Source organism: Seriola lalandi, unplaced genomic scaffold (assembly GCF_002814215.2).
Source record: "Seriola lalandi dorsalis isolate HSWRI2012SDOR001 ecotype SW California unplaced genomic scaffold, Sedor1 jcf7180002054330, whole genome shotgun sequence".
NCBI classification, from domain to species: Eukaryota; Metazoa; Chordata; class Actinopteri; order Carangiformes; family Carangidae; genus Seriola; species Seriola lalandi.
Window position 1 is genome coordinate 1,052,837 of NW_019524883.1, and position 26,622 is coordinate 1,079,458.

General features: G+C 41.7%; 1 protein-coding gene across 1 annotated transcript in view; it reads right to left on the bottom strand.

Annotated features, from left to right (window-relative positions):
- gabbr1a (gamma-aminobutyric acid (GABA) B receptor, 1a) overlaps nt 1-26,622 on the bottom strand; it is a 69,377-nt gene that overhangs the window by 24,385 nt on the left and 18,370 nt on the right. The window contains exons 7-15 of the mRNA XM_023407170.2: nt 24,078-24,238; nt 16,940-17,074; nt 12,627-12,797; nt 11,852-11,953; nt 11,493-11,558; nt 11,084-11,275; nt 7,110-7,355; nt 6,032-6,095; nt 5,087-5,164 (exon numbers count right to left, since the gene is read on the bottom strand). Of these exons, the coding sequence (XP_023262938.1) occupies nt 5,087-5,164; nt 6,032-6,095; nt 7,110-7,355; nt 11,084-11,275; nt 11,493-11,558; nt 11,852-11,953; nt 12,627-12,797; nt 16,940-17,074; nt 24,078-24,238 (1,215 nt within the window). The remainder of the gene's footprint in view (nt 1-5,086; nt 5,165-6,031; nt 6,096-7,109; nt 7,356-11,083; nt 11,276-11,492; nt 11,559-11,851; nt 11,954-12,626; nt 12,798-16,939; nt 17,075-24,077; nt 24,239-26,622) is intronic.

Sequence of the window (26,622 nt, forward strand, 5' to 3'; positions counted from 1 at the left end):
CTCTCTAGAATGACTTTAAAAGACTGAATCAATCATCTTTCTTCACAACTTGTTCACAAATGGAAAATGATAAATATAAGCAATCAGCATCTAATTATTAGAGCACCAATTACTGCAGTTAAGTGGAAACCATAACTCCTCATAACTTTTCATATTGATGGAGCCACTGAGACGACTGAGAATGATTCATAAGAAACTGCTGCATGTAATTTCTTGCCATCACTGTTTACAGAGACGCAAGCATGCAGCTGTAGTTTGATAAACATCAGTGCTTAACTGCAGAATTACAGTTTCATTCAACACTATAAGCACCAAATAAAGTCTACTAGTTTTCTCTTCATGCTCACTCTCTCTCCCCCTCTCTCTCTCTCTCCCATATGAGCTGCCGTCATGTCTTTTTTTAAACAAGTCAGGGAATCAGTTGAGTGTTGTTTAAACATCAGCATCACCAAAATAAATGGCCGTCAGCAACCGCCCTTTTCAACAAGGTCAGATGGAGGGCCATGAAGCTACTCATCATCATCATCATCATCAGTCTGAAAGGAATTCACAACAAAAAACATCATTTATGTCCAGTAGACCTGTGAAAACCGCTATGTGCACATTTTACAAGGTTTAAAATGCACAACCAGCAGTAGCTGCCAGTGCAGTTTTTCAGCAGAGCTTGTCAGACGGTCGAATAGCTTTGACCATCTCTGTGACGGCTGGCTTTTCACTCCTCCTTCATGGACCGTGGCCGTTCAGAACAACTGTAAAGCATATTTGATTTCCAACGTGGGTGAACAACAAGTCCTTCCAACAGTTTCTGTTTGAGCATAACCCGACCTTTCGACATTCAACTTGCTGTGTCAACAGCAGTCAACAGCCCTTTATATTGTATTTCACGCTAAAGAAATCATGAGGGAACAAAACTTTAATTCATCGAGAAACACCTTTGCCCTCACAGTCATTATTCTGGCTGTTTGTTTCATGCAGTAAATAAAAATACTAATTGCATTCATGCCCTTGGATCCCAGAGTTCTTTCTCACGCCACCACCTCCATAAAACACTGATAGGGCTTCAGCACAGAGAAGTGAAATATACAACTGTCAACAGTTACCACTGATTTACACTTAAATGTCAATTTTGGTAATTCATATAATTTAGTAGGAAACTAAGTAACTTTGGTGTTAATTAAGAGTTGGAGCTTTAGGGTTTTAAAGCGTGTGTGCGTGTATACTAACTACCTAATTATTCATGCTTGTGTAGCTTTAAACCAGAAGAATTCCTCAGTGAGGAGGGTTCAAAGAGGGGCAGATGGACAGGGAGCCTCTTTATACACTCAACAGCCCTTGACTATCTGTCTGACCAAATCTGGGACTGCCTGCAGATTTGTGTGTCTGCGTCCTGAGTAAGCCAATGTGGACTGTGTATATGCTATATCCATGATAAGCATGTAGACCTACACAGTAAGCATGAGTGAATATGCTCAAGAGGGTGCATATCAGTGCAGGGGGAGCATTCACGCATGCACACACAGTATGTGTTTAGTGTGTGTATCTTTGTGTGAGAGAGAGAAATAAAGGGAGACAGGGTATGTGTGGATGTCAGAGGGGAAGCAGAGCGGGAGTGTCAGCATTGTGTATAGCTGATGTGTCAGATGTCAGTGGAAAGTGTCAGAGTGTCGCCCCCTCGAGGGTGGCAGGGTGTCAAGACGCCCATCACACGCTGTTTAGATTCTTGTCACTGCCGTCACGTAGCCGATGTGTGTCTGGTGTCATCTGACTGAGGAATGATGATATAAGGGGGTTTCTGCTTCCCAGAGATGAATTAAATAACTTATAATGCCTGTTTTTTGATCATACCTGACAAAATATCAAAGTATGATGGAAAACCAGAAGAGACAAAATAGCCTGCAGTGATTTGCTATTATATCACATATATTTTTTAAGCACTTCCCGGCCATATATAACAGTAAATCCTAATGATATAATTAATTAAATAAATCTAACCTGGACGCAGACAGGCGACACAAAGTGGATGGAAAAATTAGCCAATTAAAAATCATGAATTCATGCAAGTTTTAACTTAAATCAACACTTGTTCATTACGAGTCGGTGAGCGAGCAGCAGCGTTTGCTGCAGGTCTGAAGGTGCTGCACTATCTACAACCACAACAACCACACTTTTTATTTGCTTTGCTCCCAAAGATCCAAAAACATTTTTTACCTAAAATCACTGCCTGTGGTTTGCAAGAGGGAATATGTAAGGTTTGTTAATTCCTCCTGAGGGTTTTTTTTGAAGAAACTGAATTTGATGCTTTTTAAGATATTTTTTGCGACGTATAGATGTGTAAGCTTCCATTTGTTTGTCAGAGTTTGTCCATCTGTTTAACCGACATCTGCAGCATGACCTACATGACAGCATGCAGTCTGAACAGCACACACAACATATGATGTGTTGAAAAGTAGTACAAATGTGCAGTGACCCAGACACGTCACACAGATAGTGTGTTTTTCAAAAGGTACAGACAGTTGAGACAAAGAAGTGCGAAGGGGCAGCCTTCTCTCTGAATATACTACACCCAATATGCAACTACAGTCTGTTTACCAACCTTGGGAGTACTACTGCATATGTCAAAGAACTTGTATTTAGTCTTTTATGGATCCAGAGGGAGCTCTGCCAAAGTGGTGGTTGGCTCTGAAGACTACAAGTCTGAAAATAAAAAAAATAAAAAAAAATGTGGGGGTGTGGAGTCACAAAGAAGAAAGCTTACCAAACCTCTGTAGCCCGCTCCTCATCTCTGCTTGAGGCTAGAGGCTCCAGGCTACATAAGCAGCTACTAGCATTACACACCCAAATTGTCAGCGGTGGAGCTGCATTGTGGGTAATGTAGGCACCAGTCCTTGACATAAAAGGAGAATGCATGGCATAAAAATGATAATATCTCTGGTTCAACTGCAGGGATTTTGATTCTTTCTTGTCCATCAAGAGCCAGACAAAATTTTAGGGGTGCAATGCTAAATAAAGTACTCTTTAGTCTTGCTTCCATAAAGCTTTTATTGAATCTGACTAAAAATTATAGTCTAATCTTATCTTAAATCTTATTCCTATTATTCTAGCCAGTTTTATTGCATTTTAATGGTTTATTTGCAAACTTTTAATATATTTGTTTAAATATTTAAAAATGTTGTTATACACAGTTTAGTGTAAAGCACTTTGAGCTACATTGTATTTATACATGCTAAACACTGTCTACGTGACAATGAACATCCTGTATGGAATAGTAGTACACTTGCTGCTGTGTGTTTGCATACGTGTGCATGTGTGTGCATGCATGTGTCAACTGTCCATTCAGTCAATGCATTTGCACTATTTTAACCCTCCTCCGTCCTTGATCAAGGAATCAGGACAGGGTGTTGCCATGGAGACACAGCTCTATAACAGTTGCCACAGCGATTAGAAAAAGAGCTGAACTGAAGTGGTTGTTAGAGTGAAGAGAGTGAGAAAGTGAGGCATGGAGGCGCCTGGTAAACACACAGGAAAACAAGCAGAGGGGTTAAACTGAAAACCCCCATATGTACTCCACCCTGTCAGGTTGGAGCAAATCAACCCCCCCATATAAAAAAAAAAAAACCTCCAGGAACTGAGTCAGCTCCAGAGAGCAGGAAATTACTCATTTCCTCTCAACAACTAGATGTCAGATGGATGTGTCTTTATTTGGTAAACAGTAAAAAAACAAACTCAAGCTTCAAGCATGAAACAAAACTCACCTCTAACACTTTGGAGGGCGAGTCAGTTTCAACTCAGCAGGTTTTAAGTGGGCTAACGCCGAGCCTGTCACACTGCAACAAGCCAAACTAAAGAGCTGGCAGCCGACCTGGTGAAGGACATGTTGCCTACATGCATACGGGTCATACGTCCCTTGCCAGTCATGCTGACCTGGAATCTCTACCTCTTTGGGGTTCAGTTAAGCCTTGGCAACAGATCATTTCCTTAAAAGCCTAAAAAAAGGCGGCTCTCTGTGGGCCGTGGCAGCGTGCAGGATTGATTAGTGGCACACTCTGTCCAGGCACAAGTGTGTCACCTCTCCAGGGACGGATAGGCCAGTAAACAACTACAGAATTGGTCTTGGTGTCTGAGGCAAATCAACAGTAAAAGGTTTTCACAGCAAACTAGAATATGGGCAACAGGAGTTGTGTTGAGTGTCGGTTCTGGTTTGAGTGACGTGAGCTAGGTTAGCCCAGAGGCTTTCAGTCAGTGAGTCCTGGAGGGAGGAGTGGGAGACAAAGATACTGCGGGAGGTGAGAGGGACAGGTTCATGTTCGTAAAAACAATGGCAAGTCACTGTATTGTAGTCTGGTTGGCAGTTGGAGCTGCAGCACAGGCTGTGCAGCTTATGGAGGCCATTAAGGTAAGGCAGAGCAATTAACTTCAAATGCGCACTCCTTCTCACAGTCATAACACAGTCAAACCTTCACATGAAACACATACTTTTAGATTGAGTCTGACGTACTTTCGGAGGATATGTATACATTATTAAACATCCATAAATCCACTTAGATATCAGAAAAAAAGGATGTTACTTAATTTCCAGAACTTGCCTAAGAATCATCACATTTTTAAGTTTTCTTCAGTATCAAAGTGATCCAGTGATAGCTGCCAAAATGTAAACAAATATAGGCTACAAGAAGAAAAACACAGGCTGAAGTTGTAGCCTACAGCTAATTCACTGAGGGAGGAGGGGTCCCCACAGTGTCAGGCTTTTAAAACCCTGTGGGTTAGCCAGTCAAACTTAGCTGCTGCCCTTTTTGATTACCACACATTTTCAATGTTTTAACACAGGTTGCACAGTGAGTGTGCAGGCGGCTCATTTTGGTGCGAGCGTCAGCATCAAAATAACCAGCTTCTCCCAAACTAGCTGTTAGAGAAAATCCCCCATGATTACATATAATTTAGACAGTGCGAAAGGCTAAATTAAGCCACACAGATGAGGTCTAATGTCAAAGCACAAAGATGTGACCCTGGTGAGTCACAGCAAGACAGACAGGACGCAAACACAGACACAGGAAGCTGAACAAAGGCAGTGTCATGAACTCCATCTTACCTATCCAAACATCATTTCCAAACCAGGAGAGGTTCTTCTGAGAGCTGTCATAGTAACCGATCTTCTTGTAACTGCCTCCTAAATGTTTGAGAAAGAAAGACACAGGAAAAAAAGGAGATACGCTTTAATTAGTATAGCTTGTTTAATTCATTTCATCCCCCATTGTTTTGTGGGCGATCATGGTTTCAAACAATACAACAAAACTTGACAAAGCAGATAAACATCTATATTCATACTAACAGTATTTATCTATTTTTCGATCATTCCTGTGCTTTCACATTAATGGAATGTGTGGGTACAGAAAAAAAGACACACAATGAACAGATAAAAGAAATGAGGGATGAAAAGGTGCATAAAGAAGGACAAACAAAGAAGTACCAAGGGGAGAAGAAGGAGAAAAGAAAGAGGTAAAAAAGGAGCTTATGTGGCAGTCTTGACCAGGAATACTGATGAGGTCCCACAGTGACTCAAGGATTCAAGTCAGGTCGTCTCATTGTGGATGTCAAATTACCTCGACACCACAACAGGAAATATGAGACAGAATATGAGGGGAAAGGGGCAGGATTATGAAATTCTCATCCTTTAGGACGCCAAAGAGAACATAGGTAGAAAATAATCCTCAACCTTATCCTACGCGGGGAAACTCATTAAGTCACTGGTGACAAATAGGATGCCATTTCCAGAAACAGCTTAAAACGAAGGCTTGTGCCCAATTAGAGAGAAGCCTTAACTCAACACATTTCTGCATCTAGCCCCAATCACATGTGTAATTATAGGACACTGAGACCAATCGCAGTGAAGGCCCGCGAACCCCCAAAGAAAAGAGGCTTTGCTCTGAAATGAGCCGAGAGTAACAATCAATACATGATGAACACAGTCAGGTAGGATCTTTTTTCATGAATGAGTGACATTTACTGTTAAGAGGGCAGTGTGGGAGTGTTTTACCTTGCAGTTGTTCGATAAGAGTCATTGCCATCCTGGAACCTTGGGCGTCAAACACCACCTGGCCCTGAAACACACAGACAGGAAAAAGTCTGTTTTACTGCAAATAACAAACTCCTTGCTTAAAGAAACAGCTCCAGAGTTTGATAAATACACCTGTTTGCCAAGAGTTAGATGTGAAAACTGATACGACTCTCATGTGTATATGCTAAAACACGAGCAGTCAGACAATCAGCTGGCAAGGCTTGATTACCAACCAGGCAAACTGCCCAGAGGCCCCCGACCTGTAAGGTCACTCCATATCAGTGTAGTCGTGCGCCCATTCATTTTTTGCAATGAGGTATTCTTTTATATATTTTATATGTGGTCACTTTATGTTTTTATGTCCAAATATCAAATATTATGTATCTATCAGAAATATCTATAATATTTTGAAATTTTCATTGAACTGCTTCATCGTTTACTTTGTGGTATTAATTATATTATATATTTCATTTTGTACAGAGATTTGAAACAAGGTTATAATTGTCTTGGATTTCTCATTAGTTTTTATTTTCATTTCATTTTGACTTTTTGTTTTCAATTTCAGTTTAGCTTTAATTAGTTTTTAAAACAGGTTTGCTTGTTTAGTTTTTATTTTTTGAAAATGTTTAGTTTCAGTTTAGTTTTTTTTTGTCTTTTCAGAGGCAAGATGCAAAAAGGTCAGAAAAACTATTGTGTAATAAAGACTTGGATGATTCATTTAGATGAACTAATTCAGCATTAATGGACAAAGATGAAAACTGAAGACATTTCCTCTTTAATTTTATTATATTTTAATGAGTTTTGTAAACACACTATACAGTTTCAACTAGTTATCTTTTTTTTTTTTATAAAGCCTAGTTATCATTTTTATTTCAATTCACGAAAATGGTTCAGGTTTCATTATTTCGTTAGTTTTAGTAAACAATAATAACCTTGATTTGAAACAAGTGTGTTCACAGAGTTTGATCAGCATGAAAAGTAACAGCTGGAACCGTAAGGGTCAAAAACACTGCATTCAGAAAACATACCAAAAACACTGTAGGTCTGTGCTTCTTACCGAAACACCTTCAAAGGAGCTGGTGTTGAGGGCCCTGTAAATCTCGGAGGTGATGTCGTGGTTGTTATAATTGAAGTCCTCCAGACGTCGGCCCTTGGCCTTCAGCGGTGCGACAGTTTTATTGAGGGCAAGGGCCAGAGCCCACACTGCGTCGTAGGCCAGAGGAGCCTCCTGGAAACCGCCGGTCTCCTCAGGGTTCTTTCCTCCCAGACGAGACATCAAGGCGGCGAGAAACTCCTGCGACGTCTAAAAGAAACAGGACAGAGAGGATATCTAAGAGGAGTCTCTCTGAAGAAATGCAATGCTCTGAAAAAAGGTAACACTGAGTCATTATATCGGTACTATATATGTATATGTATATATATATATACATACATATATATACACAGACACACACTATCACTTAGACAGTGGTGACGAGACGCAGACAGTGAATGAGAAGCAGTCTTCATCTGGAGGAATTTTAATCCCCATATCCCCAGAATTGATCTTTGGTCTTCATTTAGATGTTTAAAATCTTTTATATGATTTTTTTTTCTGCTTCCATTGTTCACATATGCTAATGTGCCCGACTTTGAACGAAAAATTTGACCAAACTGAATGGCTTCATAGTCAGAAACACTTTCTGTAAGACTGTGACTGATGAAGGTTGGAGTGTCGAAAACTAATCTGTCTTAAAATAAATATTGCTAAACACCTTCACCTATCTTCCAGTGTGACACCACCCATGACAAATCAAAGTGGTGGGACTGGATTAGCCACACTCGGCCCACTCATCCTAAGAAGGAGAATGATGGACATTTAATCACAGCATGTGACCATTTCTAAATGCAGAGTAAGAGATATTTTTGCTTCAAGGTGCACCACAGGGCCACAGGAGCTCTCCTGGGCAGACTAGAGGGTACTTAGACCAGCCTTAGTAGAATTAAGGGGTAATTGAGCTGACCAGGGGGGCACTTGGACCACTCAAGTGGCCCCCATGTGGACATAATGTGCTATTAGAACTGTTCTGAATGAAGGTTGTTTTTAATCCATTTGGCATTAAGACCTACTGCTGCAGTGTGACATTTATAAAAGAATAGCTTGTAAAAATACACTTGGTCGTTGTTGTTTCCTCATTCGATTTCCCCCTGCTCCCCGTCTTTATGCTAAGCTAAGCTAAGCTAATCACCTGCTGGCTGTAGCTTCCTATTTATTTACCTACAGACTTGAGTGGCACTGATCTTCTCATCTCTCTTTTGGCAGTTTTTGACAAAACTTTAGTGAATTAGAGAAACTGGGGCACTCTGTTTACAATTCAAATCAAGGAGAAATACTGTTTTCTTATTGGCTCTGATGTAGATTATTATTTTCTTTTACTGACAATTGATATATGTATAATACATGCCCAGTGGCCCACTGTGAATTACGAGATTAAATCATTAAAAATGTAGGATTAGGACGTCTTGTTCCAGAGGAAATCTCCCCTGCTTTGTTCAAAACTTTGATGTGATTTTCAACTTTGTACCAAAGTTTTGTTAAGTGTACAATCAAGCTGTTTAGAAATAAAATAAAGCGCCAATAAAATTTATCTCCCACTGAAAGCAGAGATGAATGTATGACTGGATATTATTCAAACAAATCATCAAGGTGTCCCAGTGGATTCCCTAAGACCAATTAGACCTACACACCTCCGGCCCAGCGATGTCAAATTCAGCTCATTGAAATTCCACCTTGGCATTTGGCATTTAAATCTGCCAGTACCTACTGAAAACTAGCTGACAATGTGCTATTGCAGACCCTGCAGTATTGGCACACTAGCTTCATCCGAGACCTCTATCTAAAAGAAATATGCCAATTTCAAACTTGGAAATTGAATTTGAATAGATTGGCTATGAGCAGGAGTTGTGGCTGTAATTCTTATCACCCGTTGAGCAGCACGTCAACAGCTAAATCAGCAGGTCGTGGCAGGTGCTGTATGAATATAAACAACAGCTGCTGATGAAGTGCGAGAGAGGAAGGGGGGTGGGGGGTGGATGGGGGATTGGGTGGGGGGTGGGGAAATGGTGAAAGAGAGGGGAAGAGAGAGATGGGTAAACAAGAAGAGTGAAAGGATGATCCACAACAGACCAGCAGAGTCAGAGAAGGTCGAACAATGGGAGAGACGGAGAGAGGAAGAGACGGTTTAAGCGGATTAGAGAAGGTGAACGGAGGAGAGCGACGGGTGAAACGACTCGTACCTGAGAAGATAGACAACGGTCAGACACAATATAAAAGGAAGACATTCAAAAACTGTGTGACACCGCTAATTCAAGCAACTCAATGACAGCATTCCCCCATGAAGGAATGATTATTCTATCCTCTATCAGAGGTTTAAGAAACGTAATATCACTGAAGGTCACACACAGTTCACTGAAGCTATGACATTATTGCTCTAAACACTCAGAGTCTGGGTTTTTCCTGGTAAAACTCTAGCCCCTTTTATACAGAGATCCCACTATATTGCCATTAAGAACCCCTCATTATGCCACAGCTAAACTAATGTGTGTGATTTTAGATAGCATGCTGGAATCGGAGGCAGGACATGAAAAACAAGAGCAGCAGCAGATAAGAAAAGCTAAAAAAAAACTACAAAACTAAAAACTAAAAGTAATTTTTACAGTATCTGTTTTCATTTCTGCAAAAAATGATTAATTTGATTATTAAAGAAATGCTAATGTGCATTCAGACAGAATGGGAAGTGGATTTTAGATGCAGCACAATCGCATACAAATTCAGTGGAAAAACAGGATTTATGCAAATAAGCTCAGGACGACGCAGATTGACACACACACACACACACACACACACACACACACAAAAGTTTCAATATGGACAAAAAGACTATAAATCTGCCTCAAACGTGCAGTGTAAAGATGAGAGGGTGACCCACACAACCACATACACATAGCTGGTGCGTATGTTGCTAACTAGCTTACAGGTAACTTTAATGTCTGGTCACTTGGTACATGAGCTGTTTGTAGTGAATCAACACAGACTTGATGGGAATGTCTTTAGTTTTTTAGGCATTGGGTCATAAACTTAAGTATTGGGCAAATATACATCTTCTCCTGATGATGGCGCTACATGCAACGTGTTAAAGCAGCACCAAAGTTGTTACAGTATTGATCCTGAGGGGAACACACGAATGTTGTTACCAAATGCCAAGATTATACATCCAATAGTTGTTGAGATATTTCAATTAAAAACAAAAATGTGTACCTCTTGGTGGCGATAAAGGAAAAGTCAGGAATCAGGAAAGTTGACTTTCCCTTTCATGACTCTGGTGCATAATCAGCATCGCATTTGCACTTTATTCCCATTTTTCTTTGCACCTTTTAGGTGCATGGAGACATAAAATACAGGTGGTAATTGGTGTAAACCAAGCTGCTCCTTTTCTGAGTATCTGAGTATTTTTCAATCAAAATCAGTTAATGGATTTTACTGATATGCTTAAGGGTTGTATTATTTCCTCTTTCTGTCACTTCTTATTTGTAACTACTTTTTCCCCAAGCACTTGGACCTTGGGAAATACAAGTGAGCCCAATTTCTCATATGTACTCGCATGTCAAAGCACAGGTGTGCTCCATTTGATGTCGTTAGAAGCTCATTAAGCAGTTGCATTAGACCTAAGAGCCTCAAGGATTTTTACATTGTGATGTGCGTTTCACTCATTTCACTCCATGTGACATAAATGTGACTTATTATTTGTATATTACACACTATAAGCTGTCGTTTCAAGTTGGTCGTGTTGCACTTCCTTGTCACTAATTAACACACTTGCACATGCTTTTCTGTGAATTACCTGTGTGTGTCTATTTTTAATGCCTGTGAATTTATGTCTGTCTATGTATAAACTGTATATATTTATTTTGTGCAGACATCTCTCTTGAAAAAGGATTTAATTAATGTTAATAATAATAATGATGATAAAACAGTGTTTTTCGTGTTCCCACCATGTTGGAGACGCCACGGACAGTCTCAGGATTCAGCATGACGATCTCAGTGGTCACGTGTCCCTCCACGGCCTCGGTCATGTTCTCCACTGTACAGTTAATGGCTGGGTCTTTGATCTTGAACCAGTTGTCTGCGTACCAGCCGATGAGGAACCACACATACTTCTTCCCGTAGAGCTTCTCCTTGAACACCTGCAGCAGGGAGGGAGGGAGCGGGGATGAAGGGAGGGAGAGAATGATAAATAAGCATGAGGAGAATTATTCCCAGAGATGTGTTGAGTATGCTATATCACTGCCAAACAAGGAAATTCATTCAGACATTCAAACAGCTCATTACAGAGCTCAATTTCTGCTAATACCCAGTCAGGTTAAGTCTACAGGGATCAATCGAGCGGGAGAAAGTACTAACCTCACAGAAAACCTTCCTGGCTTCAGTCTCATAAAAGAGCCCCACAATGATCCTTGCATCCTGGCGCTGCATCAAAACATGAAAACAAAACAAAACATTGCTTAGTTACATCTGCAGCAGCAATATAACTTCACAATGGCACAGCTTGATGTGGCAGCGCAGCGCTCCATAGTTCCTGCTGCTTCTCAGGACGGGACATACTGCTGTTCAGGAGCTGCTAATTAGCATGGCGCATTAATTTCCTCTATGAAATCACCTCTCTGCTAATGGTATCGTGTGCAGCTGTGAGCCGGAGGAAGAGGAGAGGGGGAGAGAGGGAAAGACGACCAGCAGCTGAGGTGAATTTTTAATCAAAGCACCTTGAGGTTCTTGACAGCGACAGCCGGGTCGGTGAGGAAACTCTGGCGAACGCTGATCTCGATGCCTGCCTCCTTCGTCCTCTGCTCCAGATCGTCCAGAGTCTGCAAGATGAAAGGGAAGGACAGACAGAGAGAGGGGAGGGGGAGGTTAGAGAGGCAGCTGGACAGAGACAGAGAGAGGTGACAGGTTGAGATTACAGAAAAAGCAACAAAGGCCAAAGGGGAGAAAAAAGGACAAATGAAAAAATCAGAAGTGTATATGAGAAACATCAAGAGTTGGATGGACAGAGTGGGGATGTATGATAAACAAGATAGGAAGCATGGGAGTGAATAGATTTTTACACAAAGCGCTTGAATGAAAAGAAAAAGCGAAGAATGTGAGAAGGGAGAGGAAAGAATGTGAGAGCGGGATCATTAACCTCCATTACAGGAACCAACCCAAGTGTCATGGTATCGACCGCTGTGCCTGGGAGAGATGTATTGCTTGATCAATATTTCTCACAACCAATATTCCCGCAAATTACTTCAAAAATCCTCCATCAATCGCCAGGAGAGATTACCTGAAGGTGCATCGCATAGCCTGAGAACACAACTGCTCTCATAAACAAACACACGGAGGCAGGCAGGCAGACAGGCGACACCACACCCACGCTTTAGCAAAAAATGATAGGACATGGCGCGAGTGAGAGAGGTGAAAGAAAAGGAAGAAGAAGAAAGAGTTGGAGATAAAAACAAAAGGCGTAAAGTTGAGATGAAGGAGATTAAAGGTACTGACTGAGGTAAAGACTTCAGTGGTCTGCTGGATGGTGGCGATGCGAGTCCACTTCCACTTCTGGAAGAGCTGCACCCTGGTGGGGTTGTGGAGGGTGGCTGACGGGTGTGTCCGGAAGAAGGTGGGGAAACGCTGACGGTTGGATAACGCCGGTGAGCTGGAGCCATAGGACAGCTGAGAAACAGGAAAAAGAAAAGAGCAAAACTAAGGCAGAAAGAAGCAAAGGATACAGAAGTTTAAGGGGTGGGGGTGGGTTATACTTCTGAGGGTCCTTCCAGGCATCACTAGTAAACACACTTCAATCAAATGTATTCAAATCAGGACTCTCTTGTTCGTCCTCTGTACACAGTGTTCTTTGATGGCGACTGGTTCAAACAGCAAACAAGAGAGACGAAAGCCAGCAAGAAGACAGAGAACCACAGAGACAATCCCTGTTCCCATTTTCTCATTTTCATCCACACCCCCTCCCTCCCTCCTTTTAGCTTCTCTGCAGCGTATGAGGTGTTCTGATAAACTCTGTAATTTCATAAAAAAAAATTTAACAGGATTTCCCATGCACTCATTTACATGAAATTGTGATGACACTTTCTACTATTACAAACAGAACAAACACAAAAATTATCTAATTATTGTTGTTGCAAACAGTAGTCCCAGTGATCATCTGTTCCTTTCATTTGGACCTGTATAATGTGAATTTGTAGGGAAGAAAAGGTTTTGTGATGGAGAGACTGACTGCTAAGATGTGTGTCCAAAGCACCAGGTAAGAGGGATGGTGGAAAATGCCAGTAGAACCAGGGAGAAGACTGTTCCTCTAACAATTAGTTTCACAGTGACAACTGGAGATAAAATCCTCGACAGGTCTGCTTTAAAATGAGAAACCTGGCGTTTAGGGAACCATTACAGATACATACAGCCTATCTTCTTCCCTAGCTCTCATCTCAGCCCCATTACCAATACATCCCTCGGATTTCCACCACTGGGCCCTCCCAATGGTGAACAGAGGGGGCTTGATGATAGATGTCAAATGTCATGTACAATGTGGACTCCCCACAATAACAAATCCCTGTGGGCACAGACGGTTAGACGAAGGGATGAGTACGAAGGAAGGGAAACGGCACAGGAAGTGACAGCTGATCTGGGCACGGCAATGAAATGGCAAAACCAGCAGTAGCTTTGGAGGATGACACGTGCTCAATGACAAAAGTGATCGGTGTGTATTACGTAAATGAGCACATGCAGACTGCGTGAGGAGAGTTAAAGGACTGAAAACCTGTTGTCTGAAAACACAACAACAGTCACACACACCACCCTGCTGCTTTATTCACTAGAGCAAAGTTGTATTAATTCAATGCACATAAATGTAATTTTGTTTATTGAACTATGCTACAGCCATGGGTGGCCAGTGGCTCGTGAGGCAAATACTTTGAGCTAAATGCAATTGTGAGCACGCTGACGTGCTCACAATGGCAATGCTAAGTAACATGCTGATGTTTAGCAGGTAATACTTACCACATTTACAATCTTAGTTTAACATGTTAGCAGCATGTTAACATGCTCTAGTGGTTCCTTTTCGAACTTGTGGCAACACAGAGGCCAAACACTGTGTTCCCAGGCTACTATTTTAAAAACAATCAAACAGACGGGGTCTTGTCACCAGCGTTCTCCAAAGGGTCTGGAGCATGACCACTGTAAGGGGCAGCCCCGTATTTCTGTACAACAATTAAAAACTAAACCAAACCAGGTTTGCAGCTATTTGGTCATGAACCAAAATACTGCAAAACTGAAACTTTGACTTGATTATGGCGCTAAATGAAAAGTCAGGGAATCACCATAGTTCTCGAGTGACATTGTCAAGGAACAGTGAATGCTGCTGAAATGGTAAATCAGATTTTTCAATGCTGTGTAATTAGTGTGAGCAGCACTAATTAAATTCCAATTAACTCAATTGTAGGCAGATGGCAATATCACTGGGCAAACTAAAACCAACAAAAAACTAACATGGTTAGATACCACTAATATCCCTGGCACCGTGTCTGGTAGAATGAAATAATATAACTGAGGTCAACACCTGAAAATTACCAAACTTAGAGCTCCAAGCTTTTCCCCATGGCAACACTGAAATAAACCTTCACCAGACACAAACACAATGGCAAAACTGAAACGGAGCAAAAAGCTACAGTGGCAGAAATAGACCAATATAGCAACACTCGACTCAAGAGACATCGAAGCTTCCCAAAAACCACAAACAATATCTCTCGATTCTCAATTCGTCAGTTCTCCTGTGGCCTTGTAGTAGCAGATCAATGCCCGTCTATAGCTTACAGTGCTCTTAGAAAAGGAGATTGGGATCAAATTAAGAGCCCCTCCTTGATCAGCGTCCAGTAATGGAGGTTGCTTTTGCCTCCCCAGCGCTCTGATGAGGCTGCTTGACATGCGAGGAGGCTCCTGCAGGCAGAACGCATACAGAAATAATTGAGTGTGGCGGTTAGGAGGTTGTGCCAGTGGTGGTATGTAGTAAAGAGAGACAGATCCCTTTGTGTGTGGGGAGAATTGACTGCTCGAGTTGAGGGAATGAGGCGGAAATGAAGAGTGGGAGAGAGAAGCGGTAGAGATGGAAAGGGGGAAGGAAGTAAGGAAGGAAGGAATGAAGGAAGGAAGGAAGACAGGGGCTGAAATAGAGCCGACCAGCTCCAGGCAGCGACAACAGACAAGAGGAAAGTGGAAGGCAGAGTCAAAAAGTGGAAAAGAATTTTTAATGATGAGGAAAGAAATGGTGACAAAGAGAGAAAGACCAGGAACGAGAAAGAGGGGCAGATGCCAACCACTAGAACTGATTGTTCTCCATGACTAATCTCTGAATGAAACTTCAATTATAGGACAAAGCTAATAAGCAGAGCCCTGTGAGTGACAGAGAGGCAGATCAAAAGAGAGATAAGGAGATAAACATAATAAACTGACTAATGGAGGCATAAAAAGCAAAAAGCAGAGGACAGCATCATATCTTTTGCTGATTTATAGATCTGGCATGTGCTTATTTTTTTATAATAAATGCATTATCATGTATTATGTGAGGTCAAACAGTATATTTTGCCCTCTAGCTGCAGTATTGTGGAAATGCCTTCTCAAGTCTCATCACTGATTAAAGGTGCTTTGTGTATTTTAAAAATCGATGAGCAACTACAGCATTCATTTTGGGAACTTACTGTAATTGGTAGCAGAGGACAATTATTTAGATGAGTGTCAACATCACACATTTTTCTGTTTGCCAGCAGAAAACAGAGGTCTGATATTCCTCCAGCACAAACATGGCCAAATATTTCAGTCTCAGTGTCAAGGTTTCTTTTCAGCTCATATCCCTCTCCGTGCTTTCCACAACAAAACTCCACCAGAGACAGAAACATGGGGCAAGAGGCAACATAAGCCCTGTACAGACCTGCTATTATCATCCGTCTCAGGTGATCCGATCTTAAGTGGACTGCTCTAAGTTCAGGTGTTAACGCACTGAGATCCGATCCCTCATCTCCCAGTTTCATAATGAACCAAAAATATTTGACTATTTCAAATGGCGAAAAGCTTATTTCATTAAAGCTATGAGCAGCACATTGATTTGCTCAACTACTCCGCACCCCTCTGTCTCTCTCTCTCTCACACACACACACACACACACACACATTAACAATCGACCCACTTGTCCGATTGGCTAAAAACAACAACAGCATACGTGTTTATTTGCGTATAACGCAGGGAACTAAGATCCAATCACAAGCGGTCACTTGAGACGCATGTGGAGACGCATTTTAATGCCAGGTGTTTCATCTCTTGGATCAGTGCAGTTATTTAAGTCACTCTGGACTTAAAAGTCCTTCCCCAACTGAACTTTATGTAAAGTCTTTGTGAAAGAAAGCAACAGCTTTTTTTGGGCAAATTTGGTCCCAATTTTAAGAAAGAAGCTCTAAATAATTTAAACTATACACTCCTTCATGTGTTGTGGTTGAGCGACACGTAACACATACACACTTCTGAACATCCACACTCGAACAGAGAGGAAAGAAGCCATCAACACTAAAATACGAGTGTACCCGTGCACATTTTTAGTCCGTTTTCTTTTGTTTTCATACGAAAAACGATATGAAATAGTTGTGTACAGACGGAAATAAGTGATCATGAGAGAGAAGTTCAAACCGTGCGTACAATTGCTGTGTGTAGAGGGTTTGAACATTTAATCGTTTAAAGAAAGAAAAATTGTTGACTTGACTTGAGAGTGAAGCACGTTCTTGAGATTTAGTATTTGGGTATAAAGAGTTAGAGGCACCCACCACTATGAGGTTCCACATGCGAGCAGCTTCAGCCACCAGCGTGGAGACGCCGCTGCAGCCGGGCATCAGGACAATCTTGATAGGCTCGGTGTACAGAAGGTCATACAGCAACTTGGTGGCTTCTCCTGGGTCACACTGGAAGGACAGATTGAGAAAGTATTTAACGGACAGACAGATGAACAGATGGCTGGGTGGATCAATAATGAGCAAGAGAAATGAATTGAGGTGATCGAGAGAGTCAGAGGGAGAAAATGGGAGAGATAAGAATGAGGGAGGCAGATAGGCGAGGAAAAGGAAGACACAAAAATGGAGTGTGGGGAGATGGAGGAAACTATAAACAGACACAGAAAACAGAAGAGAGTAGATAAAGTAAAGGGAAATGAAATAGAAGTAGCGAGGAGCGGCAAAAAGGTCAATGCAAATGTGAGGAGAAAAGACAAGTAGGAGAAATAGAAGGATAAGTCAGGGAAATGGGGAAAAACCAAAAAAGATGGGGTCAAGTTAAAGGAAAGGAAAATGGCACCAAAGTAGCAGGGAGCAATAAACAAGAAGATGCAAATGTGACAAGCTGGAAAAAATATTATCTGCACACGAGTTCACATCCACACAGCCAGCGTGTATCATCAAAACACAACACGCTGTCCACAGATCAAGACATAAAAACAGAGAGAGAGACATAAAGCAAATAAAAGTGAGCTGGACGAGCACAACAGCGGCCATCACAAGTCATTACAACCCTCCAATAAAGTCATTTTACAGCACGTCTAGGTGGCGAGAGAGTGGCTGGAATGATCCATCACTGCTCTGTCAGCCAGATTACCGACAGACCGTCACTGCCGCACTGCTCATCAGAGTCACAGATAAACTGGCCTGACACATCTAATGATTCAGCATGGAAGAGGAGACATGGCTCGCAAACACAGACACACAGATGCACATTTTTAAAAAAAAACAAACACACACACACACACACACTCCAGATGAGTGTCACAAGAAATCGTACTGAGGCCGATGACGGCAACAACCAAATATGGCTCCTAATTGGGGTGTTTGTCTCAACGGCTGAATTGTCTCTTTGAAGCAGCCCTGTGATTTTTTTTTGAAGAGGTAATCACCACTCAAGACCAAGGAATATGTGGAGTAGCCGGGCTTCTTATTGATTGATGTGTTTTCCATTACCTCTAGATTGGGTGGAATTATAGTGGTGTCATGTCAGTGCAGAAAAAGTCAGGACGTTTACATGCACTTAGATAATTCAATCTGAACCCTATTATAAAGCAAGAGCTTTGATTGCTGACATTCTCACTTAAATATCGCTGTATATTTTCCTTTATTTGACCTAAACAAGAAAACCTGCTAAAGATTTCTGACCCTTTAATTTTCTTGGCCACATAAAACATGTTTATCTAAACTGTGCATGTCATCAAGGCGATCGCTGTTGAAAACCCAGGTCACAGCATCTGTAATGTCTAATGCATAGATGCTGAGCAAGAGGAAACGGGGAAATGCTACTGTGAGTTGGACAAAAGCAGAGGTTTAACTGTGAGATAGACCTGTGTCCATTTCTGTATCTAACTTTCATGGCATCCCCTTTCGGTTTTGACTGCTCAGTGGCTTTCCTACAGTAAAGTGATTAATTGGCTCTAACAAGCGCACATTCACTTTCAAACCAAGGCCATTACAACCATTATAACACATCCCGTCCATTAACAGGAGGACCCTTCTGCAAAAAACATACCACGAAATAATAAATTCCCTGCTTATTGTCTCCTGCATATCTTCTGAAAGCCTGGAATTTGTTGAGCTGCTTTGACCACATTTGCTGTTCGCGCTTCGCTCACCATGTTTGCTACCAAAATCACAAGTCTGTTGAACAATAATTTGGCAAAAATAGCAAATTCTATATGCTGCAGAAATGGTTTGATTAGTTTCAATTAATAGTTTGATACTTTTCACTGTAACCACCAACCCATGAGATGTAGTCCTAAGTAAAACTTACATGGACTAGTGCTATAAACCGACCAGTAGAGGATATATGAGGCCAAGTTTGAGAAGTTTAAAAAACATGGTGACTATATATTGGCTGAACATATCCTAAACAACAATCTTGATATGGATCCCTTACATTTGTTTAAGAATAGTTATAATCAGCCGATATATTGACCCGGCACATTTATTGATCCAACTGTAGTACTATAAAAAGTTACATGAACATGACTATGTAATGTACGTTCCAATAGAAAAGTCTTTTTCAAATAAAAAGCCTCGTAATAAAAATGTTCCAGCCCCAACAGAGAGTGCACAGCTGAGTCTCTGGGCTTTCACTAGAGGCAAAGACGCAGGGCCACATGACCTGTCTGCCTCTCAATTGCATACTATCAATTAGAAGCAAAATTCCTAAAATAATAATAATATTGACAAGATAAAAAATTAAAAAAAACACCAGTATATGTCTGTACCTTCAAAACTGTCCAACAACGGCATATTACCTGAAAATATTTATGTCAAACTCATCAAGTGTTTGAATTTACCAAACCATTGCAAAAGCCAGGGTGTTTGCTCTTGGGTTACACCTGCCAGCTAAGTATCTGAAACATTTGAGTGGACATTGGGTTTAACAATTTGTTGTAATGGTTGCTACTTGATCACCAAAACACGCAGCAGAGAAAGCGTGTGAAAAGCCGTCTTTAACGTCTGTGGACTCGCTGACCAACAACAAAATAAATCCCGTGAACCTGTCCATCTTACTGCACTGCGGACACTCCTCAGTTCACTGGGTTAACAGCATTATTACTGACTGGGAAAGCAGCTACACAATATTGATGTTAGAAGGGAATAGGCAACCTTGTGCAACGCAGGGCTGAGAGGCTGCAGGTTTTCCTCCCAATCAATCACCACGTCAGCTGATTTCACAGATCACTTCCTCCTCATTGGTGTTTCTGGGTAAAATCAGCAGCTGCGGTGTTCACCTGGTTACAAGCCTGCAGCCTGATGGGCGCCCACAGCACACGGCTGCTTATTCCTCCCAGAAAAGAATTGCAGTGTTATCTTCACGTGAGGGAGATGCAGATTGATGCACAGAGCTTTTTAAACACTGTCTTTCCCGAAGGTTATTTGTGTTCTTTGTCGAAGTGGCTGCTGGCTGGCTGCACGCTGAGAAGAAGCTTGTTAGCTCTCTTGTGTTTTAACTTAACCCTGATGAGCGGTACTTCACTGCCTACACTGATTATCTTTGAATTATTTAATCAATTTATCATTGCCATCCAACATCACAGTTTTTAAAAGCATCTTGTTTTAATAATTTTCCCAAATAACTCGCTGCTCATAACGTGTCCGAAATTAGAATGAAATTAAAAAGTGCAGATTCTGACCTTGTAGAAGTTATTTATATATTCAAACCAAGACATGGAGCTGTTATCCCTTGACATGTTTAGTCAAAACTATATTTCTACATATTACCTAGCCGTCAGACAAAATGTTTTAGAAAGGTATATATATATATTGAATTGGAACAAAGCTAGCAATAGTGTAGAATTCAAAGTTTAAATATAGCGTAGCGGGCGTGGCTGCAGAGCTTCAATTAAAACATAAGGGGAGTTATAGATGGATGTTTGCTTGGAAAATATAATGGCATGCATGAATGAGAAAAAACACTTTTATTGGGTGTTATGCTGGTGGCAAACCTAATCACAAGTGGAAAACATCACTTCAAAAAGCCACTAAAATAAAGCTTAAATTCTGATGTTAAAACCAGAGCAAACAGAGAAGGAAAGGTTTGGGCTTGACTTTAGTCTTTTGCAAGGAATAATTTTAGCTGTTTCACCACCTAACAGTTACTTATTCCATCCTTATTCCACAGTGAAGTGAAGCTCATACGAAGAGGTTAACAGGCCACAGAGGTGTATAGTGAAGGGGGTCTATTCATGAGCACAGTTGCAAAACAGCATCTGACTCTATATTTGAACCTTTCAATCATTCAATGTTTTCTATGAGCAAAAGAAATACAACCTTTGGTAACAAAACGGGAACAAGATGCTGTAAGAGATGTAAAAAACACACAGTCTCCCTCATGAAAAAAAAATAGAGGAGCAAACAGGGGGTATGGCAGGTATGCAATAAAGGCTGAGGAATCTCTGCTATTCTTGGAGGTCTCTCTTCTACAACCCTCTGGGGTCATCAGCATTTCCACTTTCATTCCCAGCCCTCCTTGCGCCATGAGAGCACCTAGATTGACAGTTCTGATGCCATTCATGTACACATTCACATTTACACACACACACACACACACACACACACATTCACACACACAGATTAGTGCACGTGTGTGTACACAGTCATAAAAGTACACTCATACAGCTACACATACATATATGATTTAGCACCAGCACTTCTGTCGCTGCCCTTGGTGCTGAAATTCCCCGAGCTAATATCAGTGTCGATGTTAACATGCCGATGTAGGATTTCCAATCAGTCAAACCGAGCCTCCGAGAACCTTTGACAGAAACTGTTCCCTGGGCTGAGAAGAACGGGAGGGGACACTGGCTTGTCATGATACACTCTGTAATTACGCTCCAGATTAAATAATAGAAAAAGTATGAAAAGGGGATAAGATAAGGGTCTGGGGGACAGCCTATGTGTTGAATCGCAAAGCCCGCGCAGTTACATCTCCTAATTTCCTCATAATTACATCTGGCACCCCACGCCAGGCTTGTGTGCCAACGGACATGCATGAGGACCGGTGATGAATGCGGGTTACGCCACAGTGGATGGGAAATTGTGTCATGGCTGCCAATTAAAATAAAGGGCGGAAGTGAGGGAAGCACCTTGTTTCACAATTTCTCTGTATCCCCACTGTCTCACTCCTATCACTGTTAATAATTGATCAAAGTTTGCAGTCTCGGCTTTGATATATCCATGGCAACGGCCTGCGCGAACAGTGTGTGTATGTGTGTGTGTGTGTGTCTGCACGTACTGAATGTGTGTGCATGTGTGCGCGTCCGTCCATGCGTGTGTAGATCTCAGAAGGCTGTAAATAGTCTGATGCTGTCGCCAGAATAGCCAGAGAAACAAGTCGTCTGCTACCACAGGGTATCTGCATCCATTAAAAGGACAGGCTGGGATTAAGTGTTGAGCTTCATGAATATTGTATGATGTTGAACAAGCTGAGGACACGCTTGATACTCCCAACTCCAGTGGTCACAAACTGGTGTGTGTGTGTATTTAGGCACCTGTTTGCCAAATCCAAGTCAAGCTTTAATACATGTCTCGCATTCGACACTGCTGTATGACTTTAAAGATGCAATAAAAGTTCCTCATCATGAGAAATTCAGGTCAAGAGAGGCTGATGCATAATTACACTTCTCCAGCCTTGATCTTGAAATGCAAGCAAACAAAGGGCCAGTTACACCCTTGTCTTAATCTCACAGTTAAACAAAGGCTTGTGCTCGCAAGGTGGAGATCTTCTCTCTGACCAAACAAGTCATAATAACTGGATCTAAATATCATAGCTAATTAATCCCTTTTCTTATAATTGCTTTTCTGCCTCTCAGAGGGTAAGATCCTCATTACTATTCAAGCCAGGTGAAAAACGTTTGCAATCAGAAGGTAAAAGCCTCATTCCAAGCACACTGTACCCAGAGCAGGAGTAATAACCCACCACCCCTCTACCCCCTTGACTTAATTCAAGGAATTAACCAGCATCACTCAGACAATGTTATACCAGCCTCTTTGAGCTATTCTATTCAAAAGGATCTGCATCTATTTCTCGAGCCGGAGGCGCCAGCGACTCCTGAAGCACGAGGAGTGATGTTTTCCAATCCCTATGAAATCTGTTCATGCTATTGCTTTATCTTTATGTTTATGGCTGCTACATCTGCAGCTGCCTGCTTCACTACACTTGTAATCAGAGGATGCACACACACGCACACAGACATACATTTGATCTGTTTAGCATTTGATTGCAAAGAACAAGGTGCATGTATAACAGAATATGAATAAGCATGCATTGTACTATCAGCTCTGCATACATTCAGCGTATGAATTTGCACACATATTTCCACAGAGCTGAAACCTTATTTGTTTCTGTGGTTTGCTTCAAGAGTAACTGTGTTGCCATGCCAACTCTCCCTCTCTCTCTCTCTCTCTCTCACACACACTCACACACACTTACACACACATATACACGCACTCTCTCTCCCTGCTATTCTGTTTAACAGGATTCCAATGCAGAGCCTTGTACACCAATCAGAATAAAGCTCGTAGCAAATTTCTAACCAGTCCCAGTACAGTTAACTGTTTGGTGCCCCGGCCTCTCTCCAGGCATCTGTCCTGCAGCATGATTGATAACAACCCTCAAGAGAGGAGACAGGGGGGATATCCAGTAATTGTTTTCGTGTCTCCACTCATCCCTCTGTTGAGAAAAATGGTTCCTTTTGGGGAGAAACTTTCAGAATAACAATTAGGACGTGCAGCAACAAGGCGCGAATAGAACTATTTTTTTTTTTGACAAAGATAAATAATGTGCTTTTTGATTGAAGTCTATGTGAGTGCAGTGGGTGGTAAACTGGGGCAGTGAGGGGAAATGAAACCAGTTGGGGGGGGGTTATTGGATTTACAGTGGTTGATAATGCTGGCATTTTAAAATACCACGATTAATGATTGATGAGCAACAAGCAGGAGGTGTGTTTGTTCACTTTTTTACAAACTAGCACTGTGCATGGTGTGGCAGTCCCCTTTGTTAAGCAGAGTGAGGACGTCAGGGTTAGTTACCAATGGAGTGTCCTTTTATGAAAGCTCTTCTTTGAGATCTGTAGCTTGGAAAAAAGACGCTTCTATAAAAATAAAAAAAAGGCAGCAGGTACTGTTATTCAGACAGACTAAAATTTCATACACCTGCCAAGACTCTTGAGAAAACTGTAGTAATAAAAATAAAATACACTCCATAAAGTCAGGAAATGTTGTTGATTTCAAGAGGAAACACCCTGATTAAACACAAGTGTGATGACAAATGACATCAGCACACAAAATGACAGTTACTCCTCATGATGGGTTGAGAGGCAGGTCGTTAGATCCCTCACACACTGACACCATACATCACTTAAGTGCGCACCTCCCCTCGCTCCCCTCCACATGCACTCACCATGCTGTCGTAGTGGATGAGCTCCAGCTCGTAGTCGGGCAGGATGTCGCTCCTGTTGTTCACCAGGTCCAGGGCCATCTGAGCGGAGGGCATACACGCCTGACCCCCGGGCCAGCCTCCGCTCATGGGGAACAGCGCTCCGATGTACAGCTTCTTCTTGCCTGCGGACGGCCGAGGCCAGAGGAGGAGAAGGACGATGAGAGATGCCCGGAGGAACATCGCATGGCCGCGGGTTGCGCGAATTACCCACGGAGGGTTTCTGCTCCCTATCAGCATGGTTCAAGGTGAGCTGAACCGGAGTCCGTTGGCCCCGGTGCTGCAGCAGGCAAAGGTTATTTTATGTGCTACTAAAATTCAAGTGAACTCAACACGTGTCCGGCTCTTTTGGAGTTTGGAGTATTATGCCGAGCTTTGCAGATATTGTGTAAGTCAACTATTTACTTTTAATTGCAAGTGTTTAGCGAATCCAGTAAATAATTTAGCCAGCGTATAATTTAGCATAATGCGTGGTTAATTATACATGGCGTGCTGGATATACAAAGTCAAACACAGTTCAGTCAGTCTTCACTTTGCAGAGCTCATGTGAGGACGCGCTGCCGCTCGCTCCGAGATGCTCATCAGTCAAGTTTCAAACGAACCTCAGTCCCGCAGTCCGACACGTTTCTATGCAATTCCACACAACTGTTGTGACTAAACTAACGCGTTGCTTTCTGCTCGCAATCAATCATCAATATTGGATATTGGACAGCGCGTCCCTCACTCACGACTTTTACGCAAAAACGACGCGCGAAATGGAGACTGGGGTCCGCGCAGGAAACGTCAACCGAGGGGGGGGTGAATTAGTGTGGATTGGGCGCTGCAGCTAAAAAAAAACACGAAAGAGTGGAGCGTGAACTGAGAGCTGAAGCAGCAGAAATAGCGGGCTACTTCTCCCTCCTTTAACGCAGCCGTATTCCAACAGATGAAACGATTTGCCGCGGAAAAAACAGGCGCGCCAGAGCTCTGCGACTGATCCACTGCAGCACCGGCTGGCTGAGTGTGTGTGAGAGAAAGAGAGAGAGAGAGAAAGAGAGGGAGAGAGAGGAGAGGAGAGAGAGTGAGTCAGGACAAGTCTGAAATGTATACTGGGAGAGAGACAGAGACACAGAGGAAGAGACGGAGAGAGAGAGAGGAGCCCTGGGCAAAATCTCCTCAAAGATTTTGTAATGAGTTACAAGCTGAGCTTAACTTAAACAGTACATCCATCCCACAACCTCATTAAGTCACATCTTCTTTGCATTTCACTGCTTCCTCCATCACTGCAGCTTGTGGCTTACACTGTTAGCTACTACATCCATAATCAATTTTTGATCAGTGCATGTGGCCTCAACCACCTTGCAGGTGTTGGTGCAGGGCTCAGCAATATGCTGAAAATGAATAGCACCACATCAGGACTTGGCAGCTGTATGCAATACAATATTTGATTAGTTTTCTATTAAGATTTGCCCAGAATTCATTTAGAGTTTTACAATTTTTTTTCAGCGATAACAGGATGTGATCACATATTGTCACAATTTAATTCCACTAAAAGTTGCTAAACAATAATGTTCCACCGTGGCTCGGCACACGTCTAACGATTAAAACTCAATTCTTTTTAAAGAATAAATGTTTCTAGGTTATAAGTAATGCTTCAATTTGAAATGACATTTTAATGCGGAGTTCAATGTAGGACTGCAAATGAAATTTTTATATAGTAATTACCAGCCCATTACTTTTTCTATTAATATATTAATTGTTTAGCCTTTTAAATGTAAGAAAATAATAAATTAAATCACCATAATTTCCAAAAGCCGAGGGGGTGTCTTCAAATTGCTTGTTTTGTTGGACCAACAGTCCAAAATTCAAGATATTCAGTTTACACATAAAACAAAGATAATCAGCAAATCCTCACAATTGGGGAGGTCAGGTAGGTAATGTTTTTACCTGATAATTAATATGAACAATTAGTCACTTATCAGAATAGTTGCCAGTTTATTAGATCAGATTAAATTATTTGCATTGCAGTCACTGCACAACGTAAGTGTATAGGGGTTGGTAGAGTAAGAAGCAATGCAACTGTGCACAAAATTAACCTTAAACCAATGTACAATATGACAGTATGAGTGTATGCACCAATCATTTGTCATTAATATAACGTTAAATATCAAGCTTGTCAAGCTAGTGTGTAATATGAAAGGTATCTCAAGGGTAACATGAACATCTTTTTATGCTAAACTGCATCACCAAAGTAAGCAGGATTCATCCTCTGGGAACCATGAATCTCTGTACAAAGTCTTATGGCAATCCATCCAATAGTTGTTCAGATACTTAAGTCTGGACCAAAGTGGTGGACCAAGTGACTGACAACAACATCATCACCGTCCCTAGAGCCGGCGCTATAACTGAAAACACTGATTCCGCTCTTAGGACCTGCACGATGGACTACAGTCATTTAAATACTATTGAAACAATTTTATGTAACATAAGGAATGTTCAAATTTAGCCTGAGTTTGACCTAAATGCCTCA